We start from the raw sequence: 18,184 nt of genomic DNA, 5'->3' as shown, positions 1-18,184 counted from the left end.
ATGTTTGTAAACGAAAATATTTGTTGTCGAAATAAAGTGCATCAGAAATTTACATATGTAAATATTTGGGTAACAAGTTCGATTAAGAAGTGGGTCGACAGATTAGAAACGACGAAAAATTATTCAAATTGAATGGTCTGATTCATGTCTGTCAAACCGATCAAATAATCTATTAATGCCGTCGACCACATACGTACACATTTGTCACTATTTGTTTATGTGTTATGACCTATTTGGTGCATTGTGTTTTGTTTTCTAATGGCTGCTAGCCATTACCGAAGTAATATACAGACAGCGATTAAGTAGTAGATCACAGAAATGTTATTTTCAAAAATAGATAGTAAAAGCTACTTCCGAGCAGTGCTCGAAAACTTGAGTGCTCTTATCTTTGATAAATGTCTTATGTTACTTTTAACGATGTTTTCTTCATAAAATCTAGATTGTTGAGTGTGGATGGAAGAATGTAGTCACTTTACATACAGAGTACCGAAGTTACTTGAAATTTTCAATGAGAAGTGAGCTAGGGATATAATTTTATAGGGATTTTTTATTTTTTGGTTAGCTGCTTCCGAAAAATCTTGTTCGAAAGTTCCGAAATTAATTCAGAACTTATTCAATTAACACTTCATTGTGAGGTTTCTACTAAACAATTTACAAGTCAACACATGTTTCAATATAAGTCTGCATCAGGTCTGCACAGAGGGTGGTTTTGCATAGACAAATATATATATATATATATATATATATATATATATATATATATATATATATATATATATATATATATATATATATATAAATTCTGTGAGAGACCTTTTGGTCACTTTGGATACCTACTAAATTAGCATTTGATATTCATATCAACAAAGTTGTTCGAAGGAGTCTTTCGGAGTCTTCGGAATGAATGTAGTTTCTAATTAAGGGTTTAACTTTCTTTTGTGGAATTTTTATATTCAACATTGAAGATGAAGATCCGCAACAATTGTAATAAGATATATATAGGACAAACAAAAAACAATTTATAAACCCGCATAGCTCTTCATAAAAGTAATTGTAAAAATTTGAAACGAAATTCGTATGCTCTAACACAAAACGTTCTAATGATCATTCAGTCAATTATACACGAAAATTCTCCATTTCTAACCTGATTAAAATAAAAGGCAATTTCTGGAAATGACTGAAATTAAAATTAAAGAAAACAATGTCAACAAAAAGACAGACATCGCCAACCTCAGCAAAAGGTATTCATTTTTACTAACAAAAAATAAAAAACCTGAATACATCCTGTTATATTTACACAATATAAATCACCATGATAAACGACATTTAAAAAAGTATTTCACATTATTCAATGTCAAAAAGTTGTCATTTTCATGTTGAAGACTTTTTCCAAAATTGAAATTTCCAAATTAAATATCCTCACATAGCACAGGTATGCTGTTTTATGTGTTATTATGTGATGTTTGTGTTGTGATGTGTTGTTTTTCCGGGTGTTCATCCGTTGTGTACTATTCGATACTCGACGTTTCGATATATATATATATATATATATATATATATATATATATATATATATATATATATATATATATATAGATGACAGCACGACCAGCTGTCGAAAGCGCTCGCAGATAATCAAATGAAAGTTATAGAGCTTCAAATCCTTTTTGTAACTTACATTAATAGTAAAATACTGAAAATAAAGGAAAAATTAGTCGCATCATCCAATATATATATATATTGGTCGTTCTACCCAATAACGAATTATTTGGGGGGACTTAATTTCGTGTTAATGCTTAAGATATAGTTCAAACTTATTAATAAATATTATGGAAACTTCAAAATTTGGTCATGATTTGAAAAAAATAGTTGATTCAACCAAATCTCCAAATGAAAAAGCTCTTCCTTAGTAATATATTAAACGTAATTATTTTTTCCAGGGTATCTTCCGTTTGGCATGCGAAAATGTGTTGAAAACGATGAGGAAAGGAAGGGAAACTCTTTTGACCTTATTGGAGGCTTTCGTTTATGACCCTTTGATAGATTGGACTGTCAGCGGCGAAGTATTAGCTGGGACCACTTTTGGAGGAATGACCACAGATAATAGTTCCAAACAGACCAAGAAAGAATTGGAAAAAGAAGTAGTGTTGTCCATGTTCAATGTTAGGTGTACCGAGATGAAAGCAGAATGGAATGAAAATAAGTGAGTTGATTGAACATTACTGTATCAACATAAATGTTTGGCTGAAAACAAATTTGTTAATGATGTGATAGGAGTATTCAACAAAACAAATATTATTGGACGGGTGTGAAGTTATCCACATCCACAAAGTACACTGAGAAAAAAAGATTGATTTTTTTTTCATATAACGACTTTGTATACCTACCATTTTTAAACGGTTTTATTTAGCTTGTCTTATTTGTTTCTTTGGGTCAAATTTAGTAATTGAAGTTTGAGCTCCTTCGTGTTGACAGATAAATCTGATATTTGGTACACACATTCAATTTTGATGACAATACAATTTAATAAATTTTATATAATTTTGAATCCAAGATGGCTGCAGCTACAAAATAGCGGATTACAAATTTTTTCACAATTACCTCAATATGGGTATCAAATGACAGGGCTTGACTAGTACTATATATAGTAGTGCACTATGAAAAAGATGTAAATCCAATATAATCTACACAAAGAACTTTGTCAACTCAGAATCGATTGGGATACAAGCATAGATCTCCCACCCAAGTCAATTTTGTATTGTGTCGAGGACTGTGTGACGTTAGGGTGGCTAAAAGTGATACATTGTTAGCGATACACCACCCAAGTCAAGATAATGGGTTAAAACGTGCCGAGAACGGTGTGGTATTAAGGTGGATAAAAATTAGAAACTGAAAAGTTGAGAATGAAATAAGTTAAAAAAATTATGTTAAACAGTTTAATTGAAAAAACAAAGATAATGATGATGTGTATAATGTACTAAAAGTGAAAAATAATTCGGAAGCAGTCATTACACCACTCTCATTAATGTACTAAAAGTACAGTCCGAATTATTTTTTAGCTTTCAGTACATTATCTACATTCATATTATTATCCCTTTTTTTTCAATAAAATCTTTAACTTAAAAAAAATTACTTATTATATTCAATACGATAATATTCTTATTGACCGAGTTAAACGATTATGGACATACAGGTTTGCTTACTTACTTATATCGCCACGTTAAACAAGCACCGAGTAGCACTGGTGACACTTTTAGTAGCTGCCATAAGACTGTGTTTATGATGCACTGTTTGGAACCTTTGGTGTAGTAATGAATATTACTGAAGTTTCTTCCCAACACCAAATCGTTATTTTTAACACCTCGACACGTGTTTCGATCACCAAGTGATCATCTTCAAAGAGGAAGATTAAAACTAAGAAGATGATCACTAAGAAACAGATCCCCAAGTGATACATCTTTGAAGATGATCACTAGGTGGTCGAAACACGTGTCGAGGTGTTAAAAATAACGATTTGGTGTTGGGAAAAAACTCCAGTAATATTCATAAGGCAACATTTTTTGAGGATTATTTTCGGACAGTATTACAATGTTTTTGTTTATTTTGATTAAATTTTTATTTAACTATACCAATTATCTTTCTGAAACATTGAGTTTGTTATTGTGAAAGTCTTATTTTTTTGTGCTTTTGGACATTTTTTAAACTGTAGACTCCATATAAGACTCTGTTGTTTTCTTCCTTTTTGAGGTTTGTGTTTTGCCATGTTGGAACTTTTTTGTTTTTTTGAACATTTTTAAATTAAATTAAGATAAAAATTTTAAATATTAACATTTTTGCAAGCAATAGCAATAATTGTCTAACCATTAAATAACCTTGTAATTTTTAGTTAAAATGCCTGGTCGTATTTGTGCATTGTCAACTTGCAAAATCAATCAGTTGACTCTAAAGAAAAGTGGTGTTACTGATGTAATATTTCACTCTTTTCCTATTGCTAAGGATATGGTTTCCACTACTTTGCAAAAAGAATGGATTCGTTGCTCAAATTAGAAGCCTCGGTCCAAATGAACATCCTAGTCCATTAGAAGTAATTTACCGAATCAGAATGATCATTCTGGAAAAAATTCTACCATCCTCCAGGCTGCAGTGAATACTGAAGAACCGATTATAGAAGAATATATTACTCCAAATGTCACGAAAAAGGTGGAAATTGAAATTCACGCAAACACGATTTTAGAGCAGACAATAGGATCAAATTACAGTAGCTCATTTTCATCTAGTAGATCTGACATTTCTACTAACATTCAACTTCAAATACAAATATTACAGAAATAACAGAGGACCCTTTAGAATATATTGCTGGATACTTTGCTAAAGAGCATAAAAATGATCTACCTGGTTTGGGCAGATGATCATAATTATAAGATTACCTTACCATAATTATAAGATACCTTCTTGGGTCTAGCAACTTTCATTGGGAGGTCTTATTAAACCCACAGATAATTGGTTAGAAAAAATTAAAAAGTGGAACAAGCTTTTCGAAAAACATCATTTAAATGTATTTAGAAAAGGGTCAGGAGATGTAAAAACTCATTAAAAAAATTTGCTAAAAGGGAAGATTTTCCTTTAAATATTATTTTTGAATTTTGCAAACTGAGAGCAATTATCAGAATGAAATATAATAACTTAAAGGCCGACAAAAATAGGTCACTTAAAAGAAATTTAAACAATTCTGATAATAGAAAAAAATCGAAAATTAAATATAGTAATACATTAGTCCTTGGAACTTATTTTTCTACATTCATGCAAAAAAATTAATTCAAATATATTTAGTGTCTAGCTTCATCATATTGGACACAATTTAGCAAGATATGTTTCACTGTTAGCCTCTGTCTACATATTAAATTGGAGATTTATCAATTTCATCATTTATGGAACAAAGTTTAAGTTAAATTATTCTATCTAAATTTCTCATTTTCTTAATAAAAAATAAAATCCGTATCATGTATTTTCTGTCAGATAAATAAAAAAAGTTGTTGCACCTATAAACAATTTATTACTTACATATTTTTGATTATCAAGCGTTTATTATAAAAGATGGAACAAAAAGTTATAAAAATTTTTTTTAGATAATACTATTATCTAAAACAAAGTTCATTACAAAATTTTTGTGTTTCTTACAGTGTTCACGAAAATAATAAAAAACTGATGAAACCTCTTACTTTTAAAAAGGGGAAAATAGCTCGCCCTATCATCCACAAAAGAAAAATTTTTACTTAGTATTAATCCATTTATATTAAGTATTTAATCCTATATAAAAATTATATTTTAATAAGGGATTTACATGAAATTTGTTTATTTTAATTTAAAAGTGCAGTACCGAATCAATCCAGAGTCACCATTACGTCACGAGATCACGTGACGTGTCTAACAAAATCGCAAAAATAAACAATCCTGTATGTCCCTAATCGTTGGACTGAGTTAGTGAAAAAAAATGTTTTAACTTTTAAGCCATCAGTAGGGGTGAAAATAAGGTGGAAATATTTTTTAAAAAATCGTAACATGAAAAATCGACTTTGTACACCTATCAAACTAATATATGTTATTCTTGATGGCCGTATCAACAAAAAAACTTCACGTCATAGGTTTTCAGGCCGTCTGAGGGGATGAAATGGGGTGGAAAGTTTTGATAATCGTATATCATCGAAATTTGAATGTACACCTAAAAGATTGAGATATGTTATTCCTGATGACCGTATCGACAGAAAAAGAACTTCACGTCATAGTTTTCAAAGCCGTCTGCGGGGGTGGAAATGGGGTGCGTTGCATAGAACTAATATGAACAGGCTGACAATGACATTTGAAAACAGGTTCTGTACTTGTAATTTTCGATTATACGATTTTTTTAAAGTTATCACCCCATTTCCACCCCCTCAAACAGCCTGGAAAATTCTGACGTGGAGTTCATTTTGTCGATTTGTAATCCATAACACATTGGACACGAAAGGCGCTTGTCGCCTCGCCGATTATATCTTAGCCTCCATCTTTTGTACAGGTTATTCTAGTTTCCGAACTGAAGAGGTGGAATTCGATCTTTCAGGATGGAAAAGTGCCTCTTTTGTGAGAACAGCAAAAACCTCTTCATACCCTTGAGTCAGTTGTTACGACTTCAGCAGCCTATCTTCAGTTGATTTTGTGTATTACATACACTACTGTTTTTGATATTTCTAGGATCGATGTGTCAGAATTTGCCTATTCATACCATCTTTTTATGAATCTCTAGCTGAATCCACCTTTACTAAGGCAATAGTCTAAGCAAAACATATACCGAACAAATATGTCCCCTTCAAATTTCACCATTTTTTTGTTATCTGCAAAGTATATAAAGAATATTTAAATTCAATTTCACAATTTTAGATACTTGAGTAGTGAATGTTGTTTTTGTTCATGAACAAAATGAAAACTCAAAAAAATTGTAAATTTCAGAGAGGAAATACTCAACGAGATTCCCATCCTAGAAAAAGGTTTAGATGCTTACTTAGAGCTCAATATTGAGATATCCAAAATGGAAGATGAACTACAAGATCTTCACCAACAATTAGCTCTCGTGAAAGAAGCGGAAGCTCAAGGACATGGTCACTCCTTGTATGTCTTGCCATCGCTTTATGATACTTATCATAAGAATCAATTAACCGTGAATATCGCTCGAAAAGATTTGAGTGGAATTGTTGAGGATTGCGAGAGGCATATTGAAATATACAACAACCTCCTAGCATCTTACGAAAGGCAGCAATTCTCTCAGTGGTTGGTCGATATTAAAACAGTTTCCACCGAGGATAATATGCGAATTTTTGATTTGGTGAAGGAATTCTTGCACAATGCTGGTAAAGATGATGTTGTAGCTAATTGTGAACAGTCGGAGCAAGAGGTTTTTCAGTTGTCCCAGCACATAAACCTTGTGTTGAGGAAGTGTATACAGATTTACCAAGATTACTTTTCGATCATAGTGCAATGCCCAAAATCTTACCTTGAATCTCACAGAATGTATTTGTACTTGAAGTGGTCTAAGTTTCTCTTAGAAACCAACAGTTACAAGAGCTGTGAAGTCGTTTATGAGAATATAAGAGAGTTTCTAGAGTCCACTAAAATAATCAATCCTCAAGTCGTTACAGTGGCATTCAACCTCGATACTCTTTACAAAGAGAACCTGATGCAAGTCAATAAGCTGTTCGATGAGTTGGGTGCTATTAGATCAAATAAAAACACTACACCTTTGGAGATAGTTTACAACAATGCTAAGGTGGGCATGAACACGTTTCTCAACTCTGAAAAGGGCGCTGTACCCGCCTTGCAGTTTGTCATCGCCAGTGAATTGATTCTTCTAAATAGAAACTTGTTGACTCTTGAAATTGCTGCTCAGCGTAGCGGCAATTGGCTAATTAATTTAACTTCTCGAGATGGCGATTGGTTCTTGGATGACCTTTTGCTCCACAGTACCAGAGCCGTCGAAATGGTAAGCAACCTGCCGCCCAAACAAGACTATGACGAAAACTTCTGTAAAATTCTGAACGGTATTAGAATAGCAAGTAATATCTACAAAGGATTGTTTGAACTCAATTTCAACTTCCATACCATAATTCTGCCAGAATCTATCAAAAAGATTCATTGTGAAGAACCTTCGGTAATCGACATGATCACAGACTTGAATAGAGTGATACTAGATGTTGGAATCTCTATACCAGACATGATTGGCCAGTTGGAGAAACTACTAACGTGCGTTCTCATGCAAATGGATTATGACGTAAGTACTTTTTTAACTTGAAAATACATTCTTTCCGGCGAGAAAATTTTCATACAGTTTTAAAATATTCCTTCGAGAGTTTGAATCCATAAAATGAAACCTGAAAGAAGCATCCTTTTCAATTTTTCATCAAAATCGATTTAATGGTACTAGTAGACAAAGATATTACGAGGGAGTGTAAGCACTAGAAACAGTACTCTTTAATATTTATCTTTGTCACTAATGTAAATTCATATTTTAGTAGTAGGTAGTTAAATGATTCAATACATTTCTTCAGTTCTATGCTATTTCTCAGAACTACTTTATGTAGAAAGGTCTCATGAATAGTTCACAAGGGGATAAAAGTTAACCAACTATAAAATGAAAACAAAATCAAAAAGTTCAATAGGAACTGGATCCTTTTGCACAGAATAAATATGACGAAAATACTTTTCTATGCAGTAGATTTGTGAAAACACTATCCTCGATGAACGTTTCGTCAACCAAGTTGACATTATCAGGATATGATGGTAACTCAGTTTTAGTTTGTAAAATAGTAATTTATTTGGAAGATCAGTATCACCGTCTTCAATAACTAGATCCATACATAAAAAACACGAAACCAAAAGCGTGACGAAATACTTCCAGAATTGATCAAGCATATGCTCAAATCCCATAATGATATCAATCAAGCAGTTTATTATTTCTTAAACAAATTTTTTTAAACCTTTAAAAAAATATAATTCATCAAATTTTCTCTCTCGGTTAACTTATCAGTTACGGCAGTTAGTCAGAGAAAAAGAAAGTATCATAAACTTTACAAACAATTTGGCTTAGAGGAGGATTATACAAATTTTTCTAACTTGAGAGCTCAGTGTGAATTGATTAGCCAAAATTGTTACAAAAGTCATATTGAAGACATAGAGAGAAACATATCTAACAATTCTAGGCATTTCTGGTAACTTGTCTACAAAATAAAAATCTCACACAAAATTCCTGAAAAAATTCACTACAATGAAATGGTCAGTTCCGATGGTAACGATATATCAAGTCTTTTTGTCAACTTTTTTCCTACAGCCTGTTCTAATGAAAACCATAGCAATACTTATATTAGAGCTGAACTCTAATGTTCACCTGTTGATATAGTTGAAGTCAGCATTAGTATGACAGAAATTTTTAATTGTATTGCAAGTTTGCCATCTAAATTATCTTTTGGGTCTGTATTTTATCAAAAACTGCAATTATTCTATCACAAACCCTATTCACGCAATTTTTAATATGTCTCTGAAATTGGGAACCTTTCGCGATTTCTGGAAACAGAGCTTCTTACACCCATTTTTAAATCGGGAAAAAATGATAATATTGAAAATTATAGAGCAATTTGCATGCAGTCAGAAATTCCTAAGATGCTGGATTATTTTGTAACAAAAAATGTCTCTTGGATATGCAAAAATATAATCAAATATCAACAGTATGGCTTCATATTGGGAAGATCAACCAATACAACTTTATCACTGCATCAAAACTATATTCTATTAAATTTTGAAAATAAATATCAGGTTCACTCTATATATACAGGTTTTTCCAATGCTTTTGATAGGGTTAACCATGATTTTCTAGCATCCAAATGGATATCTCTTGGTTTCAATGGTCATTTGTTGAGTTGGTTTAAGAACTTCTTGAATAGGCGAACACAATGCATGAAAGTGGTTGGATATATTTCACATGCAATTAATGTATCTTCTGAAGTACCACATGGGTCACATTCCGGTCCACTTCTCTTTAATTTATTTATAAATGATATATCTTCTTCAATTAGGAATTCCCACTTTGCTGACAATCTGAAATCATTTCGCCCTGTGAACTCTTTCTATGATGCCAACCATCATAGCAAAAGCTGTGATTTCATGTTGGGCTTCACCTTCATGACTTCAGTCACAACACAACGAAGATACTCTACTGTTCTCATTTTAGATCTATTCTGGAGTATGGGTCTACAAATTATGACTGTTATGTCAAACAAATTGAAAAAAGAGAAAAAAAATTGAGATGCTGTGCTTAGAAATTGGGTTTACTTCGAGAGCAATATGAGTAAGTCAAGTAATATCAACTGTCCAAAAATACTCGAGACTATTTTATTGAAAACTCCAATTTAAAATTGGATTCTTGCAACTTCATTGCACTCAACCAATTATGCCTATCGTTCCCCTCTCAACAGAATCAAAATATCTTCATCAAACAAGTTTTCACATGACCTTGACTTATTCTATATGAATGTGAATAAGATAAGGAGGGTTTTAAATGATGTTAGTGCTTAATGTTCTATGTTCAAATTTCTATGTATTTGCTAGTCGTAAGTCACTCTGAATTTGTAATATGTATATGTGATATTTTAAATTTGTAACATTTGTAATATTTCTGAATTAGGTTACCCCGTGTAATGAATAGAAAAGGTGCTTCAAGATTCAAAGATCAATTCTAAAATATGTTGGCATGTTAATCAAGCTAGGAAAGCATTATTTCAAACAAAAAAAAAAGGTTTTCAGAACATTTTTGTCAATACCGTCTTCATCTTCAGTATACCTGGAATATTTTATGTATTGCAAAACCCGTTTCCTGATTTTCACAAGATCACTTTACAAATATTGGTCTGATATCTCTTGAATGTCATTCGGCGATAGCATTGCTTGCAAAAACCATATCCTAATCCAATGTTAATGTAATATGGAGTTTACTGGACTATTTGAATTAGCAAATATCATAAAAAATTAATGATCAATAAATACATTTGTTTCTTTCAGACAACATACGACTATGTTTTAGAGCGAGTTTCATACACCAAACTTCAATATCTGACACTGATACCATCTCAGTCAGAATCACTGAGCCAAGGAAAAATGCTTCTGATGGGTTTCAATGGACTTTTTGATAAATTAACCCAAGAAATCAATAATGTAACCAATACGTTGGGAAACGTAGATATTCCAAAGTCGTGGAAAAGACTAGATCATGTAAAAGAGGCTAGAAACATAGCGCCTCATATATTTAACACACAAGTTCGAAGTATATTAGAAGACATATTCTTTCTGAAAAGACTCAGATCCATAGTTGAGTTTTTCTCATTAGCTCAGGATATATGCAAATCTTTGAAGGGCATTGGTACAGGGATTATTTACAATGACGAACAACTGACTAAACCTATCAAACAGTACATAGCAGAGTTCATTTCCAGAAAGTTATTAGGAATATTACCTGAAGCGATAACGTATGCAGTGTGTTTTCTCTTACAGAATTTGGGGTTAGATGTCACTCACGAAATTGAACAAAAAGATATTGGGGCTGAAAGTAAAGTTCCTTTGGATGAATTATACTCTAAATCTTGGAATATTCTACTGAAAGATGGAACTTTCTCTCAAAACGTGCTGTCACAAGCATCCAGTTTGGAAACAAATTTGAAACTAGCATGGGAAAAGATACAAGAACCGAAAAAAATTGAACAGAAACTTAACATATTGCAGTCTAGTACGCTAAGATTACAGAGCCACCTAGCAGTTCATAACATGATGTTTGATGAGGTTCTGCAGTTGCAAAACTTCACGTCAATCAGAGCCAAGTTTATCATGGATATCCAAAACGAAATGGGGACTTTGAAAAATATTTATCGTCAATTAGTCGAGGCCAACAATAATCAACAAAAATTGATTGAGAAAGCTGACCAACGATTGAATTGGGCAAAGGGAGCCAATCCTAATGTGATCGAAATTTCAGCAGCTTTCCAAAGTGCCATAGAAAATAGGAATAGACAGTTGAATTTGGAATTGAAAATCGCGAGTAGTATTTTATCGTCATACAGCACGATTCTGAAACATGAATTTTTCAGGAGCTTGTCTGCAGAACCTACCAAGGAATATGATAAATTGTTTTTAAAATGTTTTGAAGGTTGGAGGTTATCCTGTCAGTACATAGATGCTAAAATCGATTCTCTTACACCTCCAGAAGAAAGTCTCTTAAAAATGCTTACTCCTGAAATAGTCAACGATCCGAAGTGGTTACATAGAATATCGGAGATCTTAACTGATATCATAACGGTGGCTCAAAAAAAACTGAAGGATAATAGAACTGCAAGTTTTACAGATAATGATGGTCTGATGTCTCTTATGGATAATTTCAAAACAATTTACAACACTCATTGTAGGCTTTACTTTGACGTAAAAGTTTTGATAAAATCTATGACTAAAATTGAGGACTATAGTATTCCTACCCAACATTTCTTACAGGAATACCGACAATATACTGATAATTTTTCAATGTTATTTTCTAAATTCAAAAAGGAAATTAATAAAGAGGAAGTAAAAGAACTTTTGAACCATATGAATTATATTAGAGAACACACTTCGGCAATTTATGAGGGTTTGTTGAATTTAGAGTCAGCCAAGAAGAGGGCCCAGTTGAGTAGACAGAAAGCCATAGAAATCCCCGACAAGGCTATACCACAGAAACAAGAGAGTACTTCGAAGGGACAACAAAGCAATGCTTATGCAATGAAAGTGTGGCGTAGAGTTAAGATGAAGTTGGAAGGAAGAGATCCTGATCCAGGCAGAAAGAGCACCGTTCAAGAACAGGTTAGTTTGATTTAACGGTGTAATTATTTGGTGTTAAGTTACATTTGTGTATTTTTTATGAAACACCGAAACAGATGAAATGGTGGTACAAATATGATATGTTTCATTTTCATTTATAACATATTTCATCTGATATTCAATTGAATATTTTTTTATTACTTTAATTGGAGCGTCTTGCAAGTTTTTCAAAAATAAAATTTTCATAATTAGTGTGTTTTCTCAAGTACAAATACCTTTTTTTTAAGATTCATTATTGATTTTAAAAATACCCTATAATTGTGTAGTGATGGTCAAATTGAAGCTAAGAATTTAAAACCTGACTTTAGTTAAACTACTGAATGACAAACTAAGAACCAGGTGAGAATCAGAGTACTACTTACATATCTCTTCACTCTTTTACCTGCAGCCCTAGTTATATTTGGTTTCAAACATGTTTGATAACAATATTAGAAATTTAATGTATAACTGATATTTTATCTAGAAATTGTAAACATGGCAGAATACACCTATACAAACCAGTACTTGGAATATTTAGTGTGGTATTTAGCTTTATTGGTATTTGAAAATATGTTTTATCAAATTCCGGGAAGATATTATCTCAACTAATAAGTTGACATGTTTGTTCCAAAGAAAAATTAAAATTTCTATGAATTTTTCGATTTGTTTTTATTTTAAATTGTCATTCAAAATTATGTGTACCAATTAAAACAATACACACCTACACCTGTTATTGCAAATGAAAAGATTAATCTGTATTTGATCAGATGGAACACAATCGCTGGCATAATCCTACCTACAGATCTAAGTGAAACAGACTTATTTCCTTTAAAATTCATGGTTAAACCAGCACATCAACAAAATTACAGACTTTGTCCTGAGGACTTATTCTGTCATATTTGGTAAATGAATGGTAAAAAGTAAAACGTAAAGTTTTTATTCACTGTTTTTCCCAAGTGCCACAATAAACAAGATCCGTTGATGATTCTGAATCTTATATTGATCTTGTGTGTTTCTTTGAATAAGCAAGGCTTTACGTGGTAGAAATGAGTAATTGATTATTCATTAGGAGAAATTTATACCTGGATTTCCACATCTCGTAATCTTGTGAGGTTGTTTACCAGCCGATACAAACTGTAAATGAAAAACATTTCTGAGACAAGTTTATTGAGACTCATTTCTCTTGGAAGTGAAACAAGTACTTGAAGAAATCACCATAATAAATAATACATGATAGGTATGCATTATGTACGATAGATAAATAGCTATTTGTTTATACCATTAATCAATATAGATTTCTAACAAGTCAGGCGAAAAATTCAAACCAATGAGGTAAAATGATTAAATATATCAACATTCAAAATACATTAAAATATATGAAATTTTGTAGCTCCACATAAAGATAATCAAGTGCATTCAGTATGTAGACAGTTATTTGAAGAAGAAAGTTGAGATTTATTCTTATAAAATAGAAGGGTTTTATCTGCATTCATAAGAGACGTAAGCAGGCCCTTGAAATAAAATTGTGGAAAATACACCTATATTTAATATGACAATTTAATACTGCACAGGTGAATAATTGGAAATGTCAAAATAAAAAAATTGTCTGGGTCTATCAGCTTCCAGTTGTTAAATCTACTTTACCACTGAATTTGGTAGACGGTAATTGTTGAATGTAGAATGCTGAACATCCGTGGTGGAAATTACCAACCTTGTAAAGTATCATCAGTGCATGCACCCAAAGAATTCAAAAACAAAAAAATGTAAAACATCTATCAGTACCTATAGTAGAGCTAGATTCTACTCTGAGTGAGACTTTTTTTCATTCACAATGATGAAATGTAGAGTTCACAGTGTTTAAAATAACTTCCTTAGCTAAGATTGCTGTAGTTGACTAAATTAGGTTATCATGACATTGTTTCACAATATCTGCAGCTTGCAACTGAAAGTTCAGCTTTAGTTGCAACTGAAAGTTGCAAGCTGCAGACATTCTCAAACAATAAAAAACATTTTTAAGAGGTAAAACACCTCTAAGGAAGGCAAAGACAATTCAATCCACTAGCAAGATCAGGACATCACGTTTTTGAGATGTGATGATTATCATTATTTTCATGAAATGAAAACAGCATACTGTGGTTATTTTTGGTTATTCTGCGATGATTTATCATGCGTAGGTATTGAAAACTGCCTTTTGATTGGTTGTAATTATATGGAACCATCAATAAAAGCCATTGTTATTAAAAAAAAATTTGTAGTTTGCCAAGAATAATTTGTGTACCTTTTGAAATATCATTCAGATAATAGCGTATTGTGGTGACTGCCAATTTTCATTGTCTACAAAGGGAAAACCATCAACTTATTGCAGCATCCAAGTAACAAAATCAAAATTTTTGACCAAAAAGAAAGTAGTATCTCAGGTGATGCACTGGTTGACTATAATATATTGAAGGTGAACATCATTGGGAAAAGTGAATAAATTCAGGTATTTTATGTTTAGGTGGACTATGTATTCCACGAGGCAACCAACTTGGACAACCTAGCTTTGCTATATGAAGGTTGGACTCCATGGGTGTGAGAAGCAACCGAATGGGCAGTAAGGCTGCCACCTGGGTCTCCTTCAGTTCTAGTAGAGCGCGCCAACATATGAGTTGCGGCAAGTGGAAAAAGCAGCATCGTCATCTCACATTACTTGCTTTCAGATCAAGTTGCTTAGTTTTATTGTTTTTGCAAGAAATCACGACACTAGTCTTATTGAAGATGGGCTGAAAAATTTATAGAAAATGACTTTGCAATATCAGTAAAACTTTGCCGTTTGCAACATAGCAAAATGTTCCAGTAAATGCTGCTTTTCATTTTATTATCAAAGGTATTGTCAGAATTGGCAAATTAAATAAAAATAAATAAAAAAGCTGTCAAGATTGGCAGGTTAAGTGTGAAACTGAAATTTATTACCTGAAAGATGAGAGGTAACTGCCATTTCTCAATTTATATTAGATAGTTCTTACTTGGATTCACCTTCATATCAATGAAAAAATATTTCATGAAATTTAAAATTAAGACAAATCAAATATTTTTCACTCAAGTTGTTGAGCAGAATAATTTCATTACTGTAATACCACATTTAACATTAAAGAATTTTCAAACAAAAATTAATGCCTATCGGTTCTCTCACAATATCTTTAAATTTGTTATTACAATATCATTTGTTTTCGGTAATTATTTAACTATTTGAAATCCTAATTGGACCCGATTGAAAGTATGTATATGGTCAACTGTAATTCTTCTTTTCTATTCTAAACCTCTCACTTCTATCGATATATTTGATTTACCTATCTCTTAGACCCGATGGACACGGTCATACAATAAAAAGCACCTCAATGGCGCCTGCCATTGTTGAAATATATTGACTCTAATGAACCAACGCCTTCGCTCATGCAGCTCAACGCATATCATATTATGCATTGTAGAAATGCATCTCTAATGAACCAATGCAGGTGAACATCGCATACGCATGTCTTTTTGTCATTGCGACAATGACTGTTGCAACACATAATTTGCAGTGTGTTGAATTGTACGCCCATGTGCATCAAGTCCTAATGGAAATTGTAAAGACTATACAGTCTGACCCAAATCAAGCACGCTATATTGATAATTGTATTATTATTGGAGATACAATATCGTTTAAATTTTTTTTTACACTGATTAAGGTAGAAGAAACAAAAAATCAATTGAATAACACCTTTTTGACTATATATATTTTCTTCTAGTGGGAAGTGGTATTCTGATAAAAGAATACACATTTTTTGTAAAGTATGGGCAGAAATGAAAATGAATATCAATTCCGTTGTCATTATTGTATAATGTCTTCTTAGTAAATGTTAATGTATAATGTCTCTTTAGTGAATGTTCAAAGACGTCACATGTTTCTTCAATATATTTTTGTGCATATTTTGAAGTGCTTGAAGACTTTTCAACACGTTCCTATCTTCGATATCCTTGAACTTTTCAGTTATTAACAGTTGCTAAGTATTCAAAGCATATAGTTGCTTAGAGATTTTATTATTTTCATATACTGTATATTTAAACATATACTGAGAAGAGATTCAACAAATTGTTACATATTAATTCGAACTGAAGTTCATATTTAATCTATCCCTTAAAGATGATAGTTTTTTTAATTTACCAATGGTGAGACCTTAATTTGAATTGAACTATATATAATGAAAACTAATTTTAATTACAACCCACAATATAATTTTTGGTGTGAAAAGAACATTTGAATTTATTATTCATTAAATGCTCTTTCGCTATAAAAGTAATGTTGAAATTAATAATTGAAAAATATATTTTGCTTTAACTGTTAGTAACTGTAAACCTGAAAATTGCAAATAAAACCCCTTTTCTCAAAATTTTGAGACATACTTTATAAATAGAATGTTGAATTCAAAGTGACAATTTAGTATTTTTTTCAAATTTACATTATCCAATGAATATGTATCTATCTAGAAGTTGATTCTTAACACTGGATTCTAAAAAGACACGAAAATAATTGATTTTCCAGGTTATCGAGAAATAAAAATGTGATAAGTACACTATTCTCTTTTTTGACAGAAGTTTGTGAGGCTTCACAAAATGTTTTTAAATTTGTACCTGTTTTTTCTTTTGCTGAAATATATGTTTGAGATTTTTAATACTGGGAGACAAAGTAGATTTTGATAAACAGGTGAATTTAAGTAATAAGGCAATCTGTATGTGACTGAGTTAATTGGTTAATGTATTTCATGACACAGGCAGTTCGTGACACACAAAAATATTGTTCCTGGGGTCGAGTTCGAATGTGTTGAAGATAAGTGATTGAAAAAACATTTTATTTAAAATATATTGACAGAGAAATATTTATCAGGTGAATGAAATGCAAATTATCATATCTTTTGAACACTTGGCTCTTTCTTGAATTGTAACCATATCTTTTTTGAATTGAATATCGATTTTGTCTTGTGTGAAGTTGGTTGTTTGTTAACTTATAATTGGTAAGTTGTCAGGCTTTTTTTATTTGAAATATGTTGTGTACACTATTTGCTTAGATTTATATTACTGTTGAAACTTATATTTACAAAAAACTAATATTTATTATGATTACATTATGACTGAAGAAACACATTTGTTTTCAAATCCTTCATAACAAAACTGCAAATCAAAGTAAATTTCAATGAGTGAGTTTTTCTAGTAGAGGAGAAAACAATCACACCCCTAATAAAGTTTTACTAACTATAAATATATTTCACAATTTTGAACTCAAACCACATCGCCATTTCACTACTTTTGAAGTTCTGAATGTGCCAAAAACGTTTGTAAATAGTATTTTTGTGAATTTCTGAACTGCTGAAGAACAACGTGTATCACCGTTAATTGTTACAACAATGATATAGATGTCATAGTAAGTTAGAACATATTTTTAGATGTTCAATCAAATATTTATCTATTCAGTGAAAATAAAACCAACATAACTATTTATTGTTTTTATGTAATTACTGTTTCAATTAAAATTTAGGATATTTTATTTTAGTAGTTGATTTTCTGGAAATTGTCATGAACATTTTCATTCAAAAATATAAATAAATCAAGATGGTATTATATTTCAGCTGCTGTAGAAGATGGTAATTTCTGTAGATCATTATATATGTTCATTACTGTTTCCTGTTTTTCTTTTCAAATATAGAATTGCCTGTATTTTTAGCATTTTACTTAATCCCCCCACATCAATACCTAATCCGGACAACCAAAAAAT

General features: G+C 31.5%; 1 protein-coding gene across 1 annotated transcript in view; it reads left to right on the top strand.

Moving 5' to 3' along the window:
• Positions 1-18,126, top strand: part of nonC (serine/threonine-protein kinase Smg1) — a 94,164-nt gene extending 76,038 nt beyond the window's left edge. The window contains exons 6-9 of the mRNA XM_023157447.2: positions 1,941-2,203; positions 6,484-7,798; positions 10,579-12,399; positions 14,894-18,126. Of these exons, the coding sequence (XP_023013215.2) occupies positions 1,941-2,203; positions 6,484-7,798; positions 10,579-12,399; positions 14,894-14,971 (3,477 nt within the window). The 3' untranslated portion in view covers positions 14,972-18,126. The remainder of the gene's footprint in view (positions 1-1,940; positions 2,204-6,483; positions 7,799-10,578; positions 12,400-14,893) is intronic.
• Positions 18,127-18,184: the final 58 nt, after the last annotated feature.

The sequence above is a fragment of the Leptinotarsa decemlineata genome, unplaced genomic scaffold, assembly GCF_025532065.1.
Source record: "Leptinotarsa decemlineata unplaced genomic scaffold, Ldec_3_MD MMD2_tig00000035_RagTag_RagTag, whole genome shotgun sequence".
NCBI classification, from domain to species: Eukaryota; Metazoa; Arthropoda; class Insecta; order Coleoptera; family Chrysomelidae; genus Leptinotarsa; species Leptinotarsa decemlineata.
Note: the sequence above shows the minus strand (reverse complement) of the source record. Positions and strands in the feature narration are given on the sequence as shown.